General features: G+C 41.9%; 1 protein-coding gene across 1 annotated transcript; it reads right to left on the reverse strand.

The window, feature by feature from the left end:
* Window positions 1-579: 579 nt before the first annotated feature.
* Window positions 580-14,408, reverse strand: mrpl3 (mitochondrial ribosomal protein L3). The gene is made up of 10 exons (XM_080484542.1): window positions 14,175-14,408; window positions 11,094-11,275; window positions 10,926-11,017; window positions 8,891-8,989; window positions 6,376-6,475; window positions 6,214-6,274; window positions 5,922-6,033; window positions 4,641-4,718; window positions 3,624-3,701; window positions 580-849 (listed from the first exon to the last, which is right to left on the reverse strand). The coding sequence occupies exons 1-10, from the start codon at window positions 14,246-14,248 to the stop codon at window positions 700-702; spliced, it is 1,026 nt and encodes a 341-aa protein (XP_080340668.1). The 5' UTR covers window positions 14,249-14,408; the 3' UTR covers window positions 580-699.
* Between the last annotated feature and the right edge of the window lie 867 nt (window positions 14,409-15,275).

Here is a 15,275-nt window from a genome sequence, read left to right on the forward strand (position 1 = left end):
CACAAATGCAGACTTAAGCGCCCAGTGGTTCCTCCTGCAACATTAATGTGCTCATTTATCCTCTTACGCACAAATGTCAACCTTTGTCAGCGTTCATCCCCCCCAACCCCACCCCCCACCCCCACCCCACCCTCCAGCTGCCCTCCACACCTCCACCGAATCGTCTCCTTCCAGCTCTTTGTATTTGCTTCACAGCCTCAAACCCAGTTCATTACTCCACCCCAATCAAAACACTTCTCTCCTTCCTCGGTCAGTATTCTCTTCACTCTCTAACTCATTGTATCCAGCTCGCCCCCTCCTCCTCCTCTTCCTCTCATCCTCCTCTTATCCTGCGCCCTGCATAGATATTGCACATTTCTTCCCCCATAACTGCCTCTCCCTTGTTTACTTTTATTGTGTGTGTTTTTTTTCTCTTTTCTCCTTTCGCACTCTCTATGCTTGGGGATCCTCCAGTGACATCATCACTCCTTCAGTTACCATGGTTTCAGAGAGAGCGAGAGATCCATAACGGCACCAGATCTGTTTGATCCAAACAGTTATTACGGTCTCTTTCCTTCAAACACACACACACAAAAAGGCAAGCTCAAGACGACCTTAGGAATTAGTCTTTATTACAGAGTCCAGATACAGTCTGAGGGGTTTCTGTGTGAGCGATGTGTGTGTGTGTGTGTGTGTGTGTGTGTGTGAGTGTGTTGGAAGTCAGGTCAGTGTTAATGATGGGTCTGTGTGAACGAACAAGTTTTTATCGTACAGATCTTCATCAAGGTCACCTTCCTCCTCGGCGAAGAATGTCGGGAAAGGAGGGTTGAGCAGGGTGGACTTCCTAGTCGGTAATATTGTGTCTCGAACCTAGAAAACATGTACATGAAACACAAAACACACACACAAAAAAAGGACTTATTTATCCGGAAAGTGTTAACATAACATTTCCATATTTTGCTGTGGCACAGCCTGATTCAAAAATAGATGGAATTGATGTTTTCTCCGGCATTAATGAAACCTAATGTAAGAATTTGTAGATTTGAAGAGTTTTTACATTAAATTTTCACGATAAATTCAAGAAAAAAAAAGATACTTACAAGAAGTCTCTTCATAATGTGACCATATGTTTACGTTCTTTTGGGATAGAAATCAGCAGTTCTCAGAAACTGCCTATTTACTTGGTTGTAATTGGTCGTTGTGAGTTTGCTGACCCACAATAAATTCAGACAAACGCAATCGATTCACAAGCAAACAAGGCGAGGGTGGACAGTCTTAACCAATTCTGCTCTCAGAAATCAACACCTCGCTATCATTGTAGGGGAGGCGAGAGCCAATGGTCAACCTGTCAGATGATTCGAATGGACGTCACGTTCAAGTCGGGGTCAAACAAGCCAAACGGGCAAAAGTAAACTCTTACGGCTGCCGATACGAGGGAGAACTCTCTGTGCCTGCAGCAGCAGGAAATCAATTGCAGCTGCAGTAATTTCCAACTGACTGGACCACTTTTCCTTTGTTTGGTTCAGTTTTCAGAATAAGGCAACAATCAAGATAAGCCATGTCAGAATCTGTGACAGCTAAATTATAGTTTATCTTGCTACTGACCAGAAATGACACCCGACTGACGGGATATTCATAAATGCCTGGAAACAGTAATTCGATTCACTAATCTTTTTGACAAATGTGGCAATGTACAGCACTGCGCAAAAGTTTCCGGCGCGTGTGGGAGGACAAAGGCTAAAAGAGTGGCTTAGAAAAGTTTATGTATATGGGTTCGTTTTGAACAAATTTCAATGTGACGGAGCAGGAGAGACGTCCAATTTTGGAGTGACCACTCCTTGCCGAGTTCTTCTCAGCACCCTGGCTTCTGAAAAAACTTGCTTTAAAGTTGTTCTAAAACATCGTCTAATCACAAATCTTCTGGGGATGTAGTTTGGTGCAGACTCTTTAATTTCTAATGAACCAGACACACTTGACTGTTTCCTGCTGTAGAATAAGTTCAGAGCCCAATGCGACGCCTTCCTTCAGACTAAAGCAGCCAAATATCTAACGAGATGACTCACTGAAAGATAAAAAGGACGATCGAATTGTTTGTTCAAATGTTCAGTTAGTAAGACTCCATTTACATGACAATGTTTTCAAGTGACGTCAGGAAAAGAAAAGTCTCATAAAAATATTTATGGTCCGAGGCAATCCTTTGTTTTTTTACACACATTTGCAAGTAGATCTGGCAAAAATAACAATGGAGGATGCCATAATATTTTTGCTGCTCATTGTTTTGAATTTAAAAGCAACCTTCCAATTAAACATGAATTTACAACATGATTACCAATGTTTATATTGTAGTAGAAAAACAACTTGTGGCCTTGTGGCATGCAAACCACAGTGATTCTGGTATTTCCAAGTGCGTTATGAAAATGTTGCCGCCTGACGGTGAAATATCAGAAACAATAACAGAAAAACGAAGCCACTTTTTATCATCATCTTATACAGGGTCTACAGGTAATCAAAAAGACATTGATTATGGGGGGGGGGGGGTCTGATCTCGTTTTACTGCTTTCTTTACATCTTCCTTAGAGTAATTTCAATATTGCCGTCGCTTCCCTGCACCAAACCAACTGAAGATGAAAGGGTCCAAGTAATTGTAGCAAACAAAGAGGAATTAATTAACAGGTAATGTTACAAAAGTATGAGACAGTTGTGTATGCTTCCCACGTTAAGTATATCTGCTCAACATTTTTCCCACAATCATACAAGTGCCCCAAAGAGACCCTGATCCTGCTTTAACAACCCCGAGGCGGAGGGATTATTTAATTAGCTACATAAACATTCAACAATGGAAACCATGAAATAATGAAAAATATAATTGGTTCTAACATTGCTTTTCTATTTAATCAATAAAACAGATGTTTCCCATTTGCACAAAAACGACACAACAGTGATGAAAATAAACAATGAACAAAGACTTTTAACCTGTGCGTGCCCCCTTTGGGGCAACAGCACCTACAGCGAATTAGTGTGTGTGTGTGTGTGTGTGTGTGTGTGTGTGTGTGTGTGTGTGTGTGTGTGTGTGTGTGTGTGTGTGTGTGTGTGTGTGTGTGTGTGTGTGTGTGTGTGTGTGTGTGTGTGTGTGTGTGTGTGTGTGTGTGTGTGTGTGTGTGTGTGTGTGTGTGTGTGTGTGTGTGTGTGTGTGTGCGCGGAAGAGCTGAGCTGTGTGAAATGCAAAGCACATTTGTATTCATTATCGCTTGTCTGTAAAAACAAATAAAAGCCTGTGTGCATGTCCGTGCAACACACGCACGCGCGCTCACACAAGGCGAGCGCAACACGCCGAGTATGGCGATGGATGCTCTGGGTATAACTTAACATCATTACGGTGCGCGCTCCCTTACAGAACGGCACAAACCCGAGCAGATGCGCGCACACACACAAACACACACACACACTGCTGATCCAGCACTGTGCCAATGAAGATGGATCGCGCCTTCTTGCAGGTGTGACGGTGTTTTACAGGTGCAAGGTCGCCTGTCTCTGTCAGAGAAGCGAGCATGCTGGGGTTGACCTTCGACTTCGCACTACACCTTGAGCGTCTAAGTGTGTGTGGGAACGTGCGTGTGTATAATGCTTTTTTTTTTTTTTTTTACCTTCAGCATGCAGTTCCTGTGTCCGGGGACAGAGCCGTTCACATAGAGCACATTATACTTGGTGTTGACCTGCCACACCTGGAAGTTGGAGAAACGGAGAGGAGAGGTTGGAGGATACTGCACTGAAACTGAACTCAAGGACAAGCCAAGATCAGATTTACATTTTCTGAGTGTGCGTGTGTGTATAGCTGAGACACCCGTATCAAATCACATCCCGTGTTCACAGTATTTTGATAGCTCCGCTTTTAAAACGTTAACTCTTTGAACACCATCACATTTTCTTTTTAACTATCAAATGAGAGGAAAGTTACATGTTGCTTTCGCCATTCCAATCACGTGGCAGTATGAAACTAGGAAACTATGAGTGTGTAAATGAACTTTAACATATTGCATCATAGTTTCATCATATGATTTACATTATCAGTGCAAATGCCATCGTTTTGTCCAAGGTCATGTGGACACATGGTCAGTGTGTGTGTGATGGAGTATTGAACTGCCAACCTGGAGGTTTGGAGACGACACACTCCAGCAATCGAGCCGAGGCCGCCTTAATGGCAAGACTAATATAAAATATCCTTTCAGTAATTACAATCAAGTGACATTCGTGTCAGTCTTCTCACCCTTGCAAGGCATCCATGTAATCTCATTTCTGTGAGGTGAAAGGAAGTATTTTGCATATACATCAACCTGAATATGCAAGTGAAAAGCCAAGGTGACTCCTTTATTGACACAGAACCAAAATTATACTCAGGTATCTGCTGATGGACTAAAAAAAATAAGTAAAAAGAGCAACAAGTAAACACCAAATGTGCTCTGTAAATATCATCTGTCAAGTTGGCGAAACACAAGTTAACACCAAATTGGCAAACGACGCCTAACCAGATCAAATCCTTTAACCAGGTTTAACACAGAACCCCATTTGACTCCTAAATGTGTTAAAATTAAGGAAAGAAAAGTTTGACCTTGGAATTATAACTCTCCATTTCTTGCTGTGTGTGACTGCGTGCGGGAGCGTACCTTCAGCCCGAAAGCCGTGTCGTAGACATTTCCCATTCGGCCAGGCATTTTCTTCCCTTTGAAAACTTTGGCTGGGTCCTTGATGCAGATAATGAACGACAAACATTCTCGTATTAATGGATTATGTGAAGCCAACTGTTCATATCTGGCATGGATGATCCTCGTTTCTGTTTGTGTTTGGGTCCTTGTCCTACTATAATAGTGGGGACCTGAGCTGCACACTAACCCATGAAGACTCATGTCACCAGAAGGACAAACATTGTGGCTAGAAAACTCCAAAAACTCCATGTTTTAGACCGGGGCCAAACGGTGGTGGAGCGTTCTGACCTCACACTGAGAGGATCCCCTGCTCAGCTCAAGCTGGGGGCTTTTTCTTGCAGTTTGCAGTTTCTCATCATTTCACTATATTGCCACAAGTACGTTGCTCAGCAAACCAAATCACCGAACACAGGTGTTGCTATCACTCCCATGATCACGTGTGTATAAAGTGAAGCAGCGCGACATTTCCTTGTAATTAAATATCCCACAATCAACTGTCAGTAGGGCTGTAACACAGTGGAAATGATTGGGAACAGCAGCAACTCAGCCTCAGTGGTAGGATATGAGAAATCAGAGCATTGTCAGTGGACGCTGAGGCGCATAGTGTTTAGTGATCGTCAATGTTCTGCAGAGCCAATAGCTACAGACGTCATGTGATGTTCAGATTGGCTGAAGAACAGAGCGTAGAGAGCTTCATGAAGGGTTTCCATGAGCGAGCAGCTGCATCCAAGCCTTACATCACCAAGTGCAATGCAAAGCATCAGATGCATTGGCGTAAAGCACACCGACAGTGGACTCTAGAAGAGTGGAGACGTGTTCTCTGGCGTGATGAATCCCACTCCTCTATCTTGCAATCTGATGGACAGTCTGGGTTTGGCGGTTGCTAGGAGAACGCTACTGGTCTGACTGCATCGTAACAAATGTCAAGCTTGGTGGCGGGGGATTGTGGTGTGGACTTGTCTAACCCTGTCCCAGGCCTTCGTCCTACATCAGTGTCTGGCATCACAAATGGTCAAAAACTCCCATGAACACACTCCTAATCCTTCCCAGAAGAGTTGAAGTTCTTATAGCTGCAAAAGGGTGAACCGACAACATGTTATATCCTCTGATTTAAGAAAGGATGTCATTCAAGTTCATATGCGTGTGAAGGCAGGCGAGCAAATACTGTGGCAATCGAGTGTTTGGTAACTGGTGACTTCATTGGCCTGTAGTTGGGAATGTGAGTGTGCGTGATTGTCTCACCCCTCCTGGTCCCGAGGCTCCGGGCCTGCGATGGGTTTTGGTTTGACCATGAGAGGCTGGCTGACCTTTGAACCCCCACCGCTTCATCACTCCTTGAAAGCCTTTACCAATGCTGCACACAAACAGAACCATTTGTAAACACGTTGATGACTTACGGTCATAGGGAATAATGGGGGGGGATTTGGGCTTTCATGTGAAGACAATTATGGCTTTAAAAAGTCTTTAAAACGTGAGAAAAAGAGGCCAAGACGAGGCGCCAGTGAGGAGGAAAAGCTGGCAGAGGAGGACTTACGTTTTGGCTGTGACGTCCACGTACTGGCCTGGACGGAAATGTGCTGCATACAGAGGAGTGCCTGATCCGACAATAAACAGAGTTGCATTACAAAAAAACGCTCGGAAATCAAAAGCCAGCATTAGAAATCTCCTGTGACCCAAGGTGTGTGAAAGCTCAAACCTGGCTTGATGAGGGCGTTGTCGGTCACACTGAAGATGGTGATTTTTTGTTTTGGGGGCAACCCCACCTCGCTGAACATGTCCATTGCCCTTTCCGACCTCTGTCAGGTCAAAGAGAAACAGACATGTGAAGACGGATGGAAGGAAATAAAAGTGATGAAGGAATTAAAAGCAGCGAACAGCAGTTGGACTTTGGCATTTGAAAATTAACTACGGGGCCATTATGACTGTACGCCAGCCAAACACACACACACACTTGGCTCTGCGCATCTCTGACATTTGCTTTCAGTCGGCTCGCTCTCATCTCACTGCCTCCAGTCTCTCTCTCTCTCTCTCTCTCTCTCCCCTTCTGTTGACTGAAAATCAGCCTGCCAAAGCCTCTCACTCCAGCCGACTCTGCCTCTGACTGAAGAGTGACGCGGCTGTGTGTGCGAGGGATTCAAAACAGACACACGTCTGAAATCCTGACACCGGTCCATCAACTGTCTGTGTTGGCGCCTCGATTTATGCGTTCTCCTTCTTGCACGTTTCAAAGTCAGACTCAACATTTAGGCACCCCCCCCCCCCCCCCCCCTTTAAAAATGGAGGCAAGTGGGTGTAGGTTTAGCCGTTGCGGTCTGTTGCCTCAGTTTTCCATATTCAAACCAAGAGAGGTGGGGGGTTTAATGATGATGAGCAGCCTGAAGCAGGAACAAGATCTTTGAGTATATTTTTCAAATGAAGCAGGCTCTTGTTGCAGAGACGCAGCAACAATAAACCTCTTTTCTATCCATCTAACACAAAATAGAGTCACTCACGGTTAGTGGACAGCTGTTATCCGATTGTAATGCATTTGTATTCACACTGAGAAACTTCACGTGGCGTGATGGGAAATGATGAGCTCCAGTTATGCATCCGTAATAGTTCCACACCAGTTTTCACCGTTACTGCACAAATATGAAATAATATTAGCAGGAACGTGTGCAGCATGTACATGACATGAACAGCGCAGGGCTGAGTGGTGTTTGGATTAAACTATGAATCGACTGTGAGTGGCACACACTGCGTGGGACGCTGAGAAGGGAAGTGCAGAGTGTTTGATGCTGACCGATGAGTTGATGAGTGGACCGAGAGTGTCGTAATAAAATGTGGCGTCAGGACGAGTACAAACCCAACACTTTGGTGAAACGGTGCTATTATTGCTCAGCTCTTGTGTAAAGCTCAACCGGGGGGGGGGGGGGGGGGGGGGGCGGGGGAGTAATGCTTGAAAGACCGAGATCTAGAAATAATATACAGTGGTGAAAGTAGGAGTTTCATACTTACCATACAGTTTAATCGTGCTTAGAATTTGTAACATTTATTCTAATCCTCATCAGGCAAACATGTCCCATGCAATGCACTTCACTGCTTATGAAATATTAATAACATTTAAGAATCTAATCAGACCTATTAGAAGGTTCAAACCTTTTATCTGCATTTTTCTATCAAAATGTTTAGATTTTTATTCAATTATAGACATAATTCCTGCAATTTAGCTCAATATAGTTTACAGAACAAATTACTATACTGTATCTTTTCAGACCTTCGTTATTTGTATGAGAAATGTGCATTAATTTGGGATATTTATTAGATGTTAACTGAATCAACTAGCCAATGGTTATAATAACTTACCATTTGAGAATTTCTTCACAAGAGTAGCTTAGATTTTTGCTTGATTATACATTTAACAGCTGTGCTTTTACTTGTATTTAAATACAATTTAAGTAGTGTTACAGAAGTTTCCACTGCTGTTTCCAACTCTCATTATATCTTTGTGGAACAAAATGAAACGTAACAAACCAAAGATAACATCAAAATGTGTATAGTTTAAAAAAGCATGACATCTAACCTCAACACTGAGAAAAAAAAAAGAATAATTCAGAGCACCTTCATTGAGTTAGTGGGCAAATGTAAATCCATTTTGATGCATTTGTATTCATACAAAGCAGATTCTCATGGTGGGGAGAATTGACTTAATCCAGTTATGAATCTATAATACTGCCCCACTGCTTTCTCTCCATGAATGTGAAATGTAGCGCGAACTCAATCATCAGTTATGCGTGGAGCATGTGCAGCGTATGGCTGAGCCGGTGTTTGGATTAAACTATGAATCAACTGTGTGTGGCACACACCGAGATGCGACGTGTTAAGTGTCTGACGCCAACCGATGCGTTGGTGAGCGGTCGCGTCGCTAACGTGAGAGAGGAGCGAGTGCGATAATAAAACGTGGTGTTACGAGTACAAACTCTACACTTCAGCTTCGTCGCTCCGCTCTCGTGTAAAAAAAAAAAAAAAAAAAAAAAAAAACACATCACGGCTCTACTGTGGGAGAAAAAAATGATGGAGAAATCTAACGAGGCTCTTGCAGTTCGACGTGATGCTTTAAGTGAGGCAACATAACACTGTCGTGTGCTTGAACTTTCAAAATACTCGTAAAAACTGCACCAAGATCAACACAGATGGTTTGGCAGGCGAACTAAAACGGTTGTTCTGCTCACGTGGAATGGTGAAACGTTCCTCCCTCCCACAACGAGGGCGGCAGAGCGTCCGTCGTGTTCTTCTTTAGAAAGGCACCTTATTATGTGGCAGTCCTGCACCTGGGAAAATAAACAGATGCCGCATTAATGACCTGGAAGGCTGCTCGGCCACCGTGTTTAATTTAATAATAGTCTTGACTGCAGTCCTCCAGAGCTGCAACATAAATAGATAAGCAATTAAGTGCAAGTCCCTGGTGTACAACATGAACGTCCAGTTCAGGGTTAATCCATGATACCTTCATAAACTCGAGGACAGCATCAACCAATATTTTATTGATTAATCTATTCTTTCGCCCTATTTTCTTAGCAACACCGTCGTCGTACATCGTATTTGGTACAATTTGTCATTGTCTTGTCTTTGCCGATTTCAGGCCGTGCTTATTGTGCAGTGTTTTTAGCTTGTCAATCATCTCTGAAGCACCTTCAAAGGCTCAGATTTGATTGATTATGAGACTTTGCAGGCAAATCAGCCGTGACACCGTCGAATATCAGCGTGACTGATGCCAAAACATGATCGCAGCAAGCGTACACAGATTCTTCATCTCTCAGCAGAAGTGTAGAAAGTACCATTTTAATTCCTATTTGAGGCCATATTCAGTCCACAAAGGGGCCGTCTGGTTCAAAATGACCCGTTCAAACATCCCCTGAAATAAACTTGAGGATAGAGGTGGATTGGCTGCTATGAATCTGCTCAGTCGCCACTTTTCTTTCACTTTCAGCTCTCCAGACGTCCCAGTCAGACGTCAACTTCAAACGAGGCCTTTTCTCTGTTGTCAAGTCTTCCTCACATCTCTGCCCTTTTTTCATCTCCCAACACTTTGGTGTTGATGGTTCATTCTTTTGGTGAAAATCAGTCTTTGTGCTGCGATGATGCAAGAAACTTGGCAAATTGTCTTTTACCCCCCCCCAAAAAAAATGGAAAAATCTAAAAGTTACTTATCTGCTTCAAAAACCGTCTTCAGTGAAGTAGTTCTCAGTTTCTCTCACTTTCTTATAGCTAAATAAATGCACATGTAAGGATTTAAGGAATGACATGAACAACATTGTATGATACAGCTGCACAAGCTGATCCTTTGAAACGTGCAATACTGACAGAAAATCACACATTTATAATACTTAAAAATACTCTTAAGATCTTTCAGTGGAAAGCACTGCCAGCTTGTCTTAGGCCAAGTCCTTTGATTGTATGTATCATAAATATAAATGGAGTGTAAAAAAAACTGACTGAAACACTGTGGATATGAGCTTGGATTCTGACTGTTATCATATTATTATTAGTTCAGAAGAAATATGCTGGACAAAGGGTTAAGTGGTGGGAAGAAGACTAAATGTGAGAAATGTGAATCAGCAAACGAGGATATTAGTTTCCGAGGCTTTGAATCAAATTAAAGGAAGGTGGTGACAAAATTGCCGGAAAAAAAAAAAAATAAATCATCTGACTGGTCTGACATTTTACTGCGAATGGAGAAAAGGTTATGTTATGCAGCTTCTCTTTACAGTCCATCACGATCAATAACAGAGAAGAGCGAGCATGCAGAGATGTGGTCTGCCTTTGATTGACTTCACCGATAGATTAGTCGATGATATTAAAGTGTGATCTGAATAAACCTGGCATCAAATATTCACTGTACACACTCCACACCTGTAACCAAAGAGGAAGGGTGTGTGTGTGTGTGTGTGAGGGAACACTCGGGCATTTCCAGTGCGAGATCAAACCCTGCAGGTGAGAGGGGCTCAATATTTGCGGTTCCTCGCCACCTTCCACAGAACAATCCAATCTATCCTCCGGCTTTTTGTGACCCGCTGGTCATTTCATTATGGACAGCAAACATAAACACACATTATCGTTCCCAAAAAGGGACCTGCTGCTGTTTGATGTGAAGCTAAAGCACAATGTAAACAGGTGTGTGTGTGTGTGTGTGTGTGTGTGTGTGTGTGTGTGTGTGTGTGTGTGTGTGTGTGTGTGTGTGTGTGTGTGTGTGTGTGTGTGTGTTACCTGTAACATGGTGATCGCGCGCATTTCTCCTGTTTTCGTCCAGATAGGAGCCATCCCCAACTTAACGGCAACTAGTCCAACTCTTCGACTCCCTGGGGGGATATAAGAAGAGGTGATGAATGAGGATTCAAGACAGGAACAACAGTCACTGATAACAGCATCACCTACCTTCCGTCCACTCATGTCGCTCCCATGGCTCATCTTTCAGTGGGTTGAGCTTTTCAGCCGTCTGTCTTCTGTAGTCCTCTGCCATAGTCTTCCTCATGTACTCCTGGTTGTCGTCTGTGAGGTGTTCTTCAAACCATGTCGTGGTCTTTACTGTCCTAACACAACCGGCCAACTGGGTGGGACTGACAGCGCAGAGGAACACGGAAAAAGCATGTTTTAGGAATATGATCACGGTGTCCAAAGGCAGCTGTTTACCATGATGTCACAACAGGTTTCTCTTCTCTCCACCAATATTTTTCCCCTTCTTCTCCTTGTTTTTCAGCATAATGCTTAAATCTCTTGTTTGTTAAAAGATATGTCAAACACCTCTTAAAAAAAAAAAAAAAAAAGATCTTTGAATGGGACTAAGTTGGCAGAACATCTTATTTAAACCCTATTTTTTCAAACTGGTTCATAACCAGAATTCTTCAAAGTCATGATTCACCGAGTCAGCTGGAAAACAGGTTGCTCAGCAACAACCGATATCCCATCATCACTGTGAGCACCCTCAATGCACGCAACCCCAAACTTCACCGTACTTTGATGTATCCCTGTATGTCGATCTCTTGTGCCATTTGTATTCCATAAGCCACCAGTGGACCCAAGAAATATTGTGAAAGCAAAAAGGTGAAATGGAAAATACTGACAACAATAGAGTTGAAGAGAGGAAAAAAAAAAAAAAGAACACTACAACAGCACCCACATATTGGATTTAGCTGTGCAGTTCATCTTCAAAACAATAACTTTGCTACTCTTACAGCTTCGCTCCACTCGCCATCAGGAGTTCTCAGCAAAGGTTACGATGGAAGAACTGTCTTTATTAATAAGTGCTGTAAAAGTACTGTTAACAAATAGTATTATTTTGTATTCAAAGACATTTTACACATACAATACAGGTAAACAAGATCAAGAACAAGGAACATAGGAATCCATTTGATATTATCTCTGACGTGAAAAGCTGTTTTGAACCTTTAGAACCGATTATGTTCTTAATCTGAATATTAAGCATTATAGCCAAACCGTGATCTATTTTATTCATAATTCTTTTGAGAAATATAATCCTTTGTTCCTGTGTGGCTTTTTAAGTTTCCATTTCATAACTCTCTCGTTGAACAAGGCCTGTGTTTTTAGTGTACACTAGTGTCACAATATAATTATCAAGTGTTTAATGTCACTGCTTCCTTTTACAGGAGTCACCACAGCCAGTCACTGCAGCTTAGTCTTAAAAACCCAGACTACAACACAAGGCTGGGCAAAAAATCGATTTATCGAATTTGTAGTTAAAAAAGATTTTTATTCAGCTCTGATGACAATGACAGCCGTAAAGTCACACTTTTGACAATATACCCGATGTCTGCAGTCATTCTTCAGCGAATTCAGAAAAGAACTCAAAAATCGAATCCAAACTTTTTTTTTAAAGCCAAATCGCCCAGCCCTACTCCCACACTAAAGTCACGACTCCAATGCACCTCCTTCTTTAATCACTTTTAAAGCACTTTGAATAACACGTTTGTCCCTTCCAATCCCTCGTATTAAGCTGTAATCCAAGCTCAACAGAATAACTCACAGCTATATATTCTGTTTAATATTAGATGCATTTTTCAACCGATATTTTTACTGAGAGAAAGATGGAAGACAATCATACCAAGTATCTCAGTTTCAATTCACTGGATTACAATCCAATTTAGTGAAATTAGTTTGGGATCCATGTCGAAGATATGAGTCTCCTGATGACAACAATAGAAAACTGGCACACATTACACTGTGGTATAAAATGCTGCAGATGCCCCACTAATAACAAATTGATACCTCCCAAACTGCTAAATATTGCACACTCCAAGAGACTCCATAAAAACTATGTATAATCTCACCAGCCTCAAGCAAAGTTATTGGAGGTGGGAAGAAATGAAACTGCAAATCCAAAACTGGCAATAAGAGACACTAATGTCTTCCGATGGGAAAAGTTTTATATTCTGAGTGGAGAAAACGTGTGATTGGTGAGCCAATAGTTTGAACTCGTCGAACAGTCTGCTCATAGGACTAAAGGGTCTCATAATATCTCACCATGGTTTTCAAGGTTCTGTGGACCAGACTGGATAGAAAGGTATGTCAACAAATCAAACAAATGTTACCATGACAAACTGTCATAAAGAAAAAAACCGAAACATGAGCTTCCGGTCGACACCAACATGCTCTGAATCTACACAAGAAAAAGTGCACACTGAGGTACTTGGTAACTTGATCCAATATAAGCAGACACTAAAACTCTATTAATCCCCTTGGAAAAATTTAATTTTCCGCATTTATTCATTGTATTCTAGGATGCCGTGAGCACTGGGCAACCACATTAAGGCGCTCCGAGAGATGATGGTGTGTCTTGCTCAGGGACCCACAGTGGCATATTTCCAAGTCAGTTTATAAGCCGTAAAACTTTTTGGATGGTAAAATATAGTCTAAAATAATTTAATGGTAAGCGCTCGTGTCTCACAATGGGAATATTGCTTATTCCAGTCTGGTCTAGGGGTTTTTCTTGATTGCCAGGTGGTATAAATGTGAGTGTATTTGCCCAGTTGGGGACAGTCTGACCAGTACAAGGTCTAATGAGTGTTGAATTGGATTAGATAAACTCCAGTGCCTCACAGTCCTAATGTTGGATAAAGCAGTTTAGAAGACGAATAGGTTGATTTAAATAATCCAAAAAAAAAAAACTGTGCATCCTTCCAGTATTTTAATAACCACTACAACACTGGTTGATATTGCTCATGAAGTGTTTGGTGTAGTCCAGATTGTTATCTTGACTTAATGAGTAATGTCAAAATGCGCTGAAAGACATTTATCAAAGAAAGGTAATGGTCGCTTGGAGGCTGGCATTATTGGAAACAAATGTGATTTAAAAGTTAAGCAAACAACCTACTGTGCTGAGCAATAACAGAAAGCCCGAATAAAGACAGGTGACGGGTTACAACCACATTATAAAAGGTCGAAAGCTAAAGACTGAAGACAGTTACATTATTAGCACAGCTAGCTGGTTAGCATGGCTACCTGTCAGCAGCTGCGCGAGAAGAAACCAGTCGAGACCCGCGCAGGAGGAGAAACCTGCAGCTCCACACCGCCATCGCGCTCCTCGACCTTCACGCGATTAAATAATCTATATGTATCAAAACAGAGTAAAAACCAGCGGACACACTGTGTCACAACATTTGGACACACACGCCTGTTCTAAATGTCACCCTGGATGTTTCCGGTACTACAGCAAAACAGTTCCGCCGCTGCTATGACTCTTCACAAAGGTTCCGCATAGTCACGACCAGTTAGAATAGAATAGAATAGAATAGAATAGAATAGAATAGAATAGAATAGAACTTACACATCCCAGAAGATAATTCTTTACACAATTTGTATACACAGAAAAGTAAATAATAAAGAATGCTATAAATTAAATGAGTCAGAATAAACTCATAAATAAGCAAACAATATATATTGATATGCTCAAGACTAAAAATTGACTAATATATGCAAAGAGGAACGGCTTAACTGTAAAAACACAACAAAAACAACACACTGTTTACAGGGAAGAGTTAAACTGTCTGATAGCCAGAGAGAGAGAGAGAATAGAGAATATATCTGGCCTTCTTTTGGAGTCAGTGAGTTAAATATATGTATGTTTTAACTTTAGTGTTGCATTTGATTTGTATTCTTTGATTTTTTTTTGTTTGTTTTATGATTCATTGTCGTCAATCTTGCTTTCATGTTTTTATCTTGTCTTATCCTTGTTGTCATTCTTCTTTATTGTTATCGTTCTTTTGTTGTTGCTGTTCATGTTTGTTGATGACAAATTGCGGTGTGCAACAAGGCAACTAATGTGCCATACAAATAAAGTTGCCCTGCCTGCAGCTGACTGATGTAATAAATCAACAAGGGGTAAGGGAAGCAAGATTGCATCAGCTTCCTGAGCAAGTGCGGTCTTTGCTGTGCTTTCTTTACGTGATGGGACTACGCTCTCTTCACCTCCAAAGGTTTCCATCTCCGATCAGTGATTGATAGATTTCTTTTCTCTCTCCACAAACCCACTGACTTTGCGTTGACATGAGCTCAGCTTACGTATAACAGTTTGGAGCCACATTTGCATTAGAAGAGAAACAT

This window comes from Lipophrys pholis, assembly GCF_963383615.2.
Source record: "Lipophrys pholis genome assembly, chromosome: 17".
Lineage (NCBI taxonomy): Eukaryota > Metazoa > Chordata > Actinopteri > Blenniiformes > Blenniidae > Lipophrys > Lipophrys pholis.

Bases quoted from the DNA above. Each gene is read 5' to 3' on its own strand.
- mrpl3 (XM_080484542.1), bottom strand. From the start codon at position 14,248: ATGGCGGTGTGGAGCTGCAGGTTTCTCCTCCTGCGCGGGTCTCGACTG. The intron at 11,018-11,093 runs GTAGGTGATGCT...ATATCCCCCCAG, and splicing joins GCGACATGAGTGGACGGAAG to GGAGTCGAAGAGTTGGACTA. The intron at 8,990-10,925 runs GTAACACACACA...TTATTTTCCCAG, and splicing joins GCGCGATCACCATGTTACAG to GTGCAGGACTGCCACATAAT.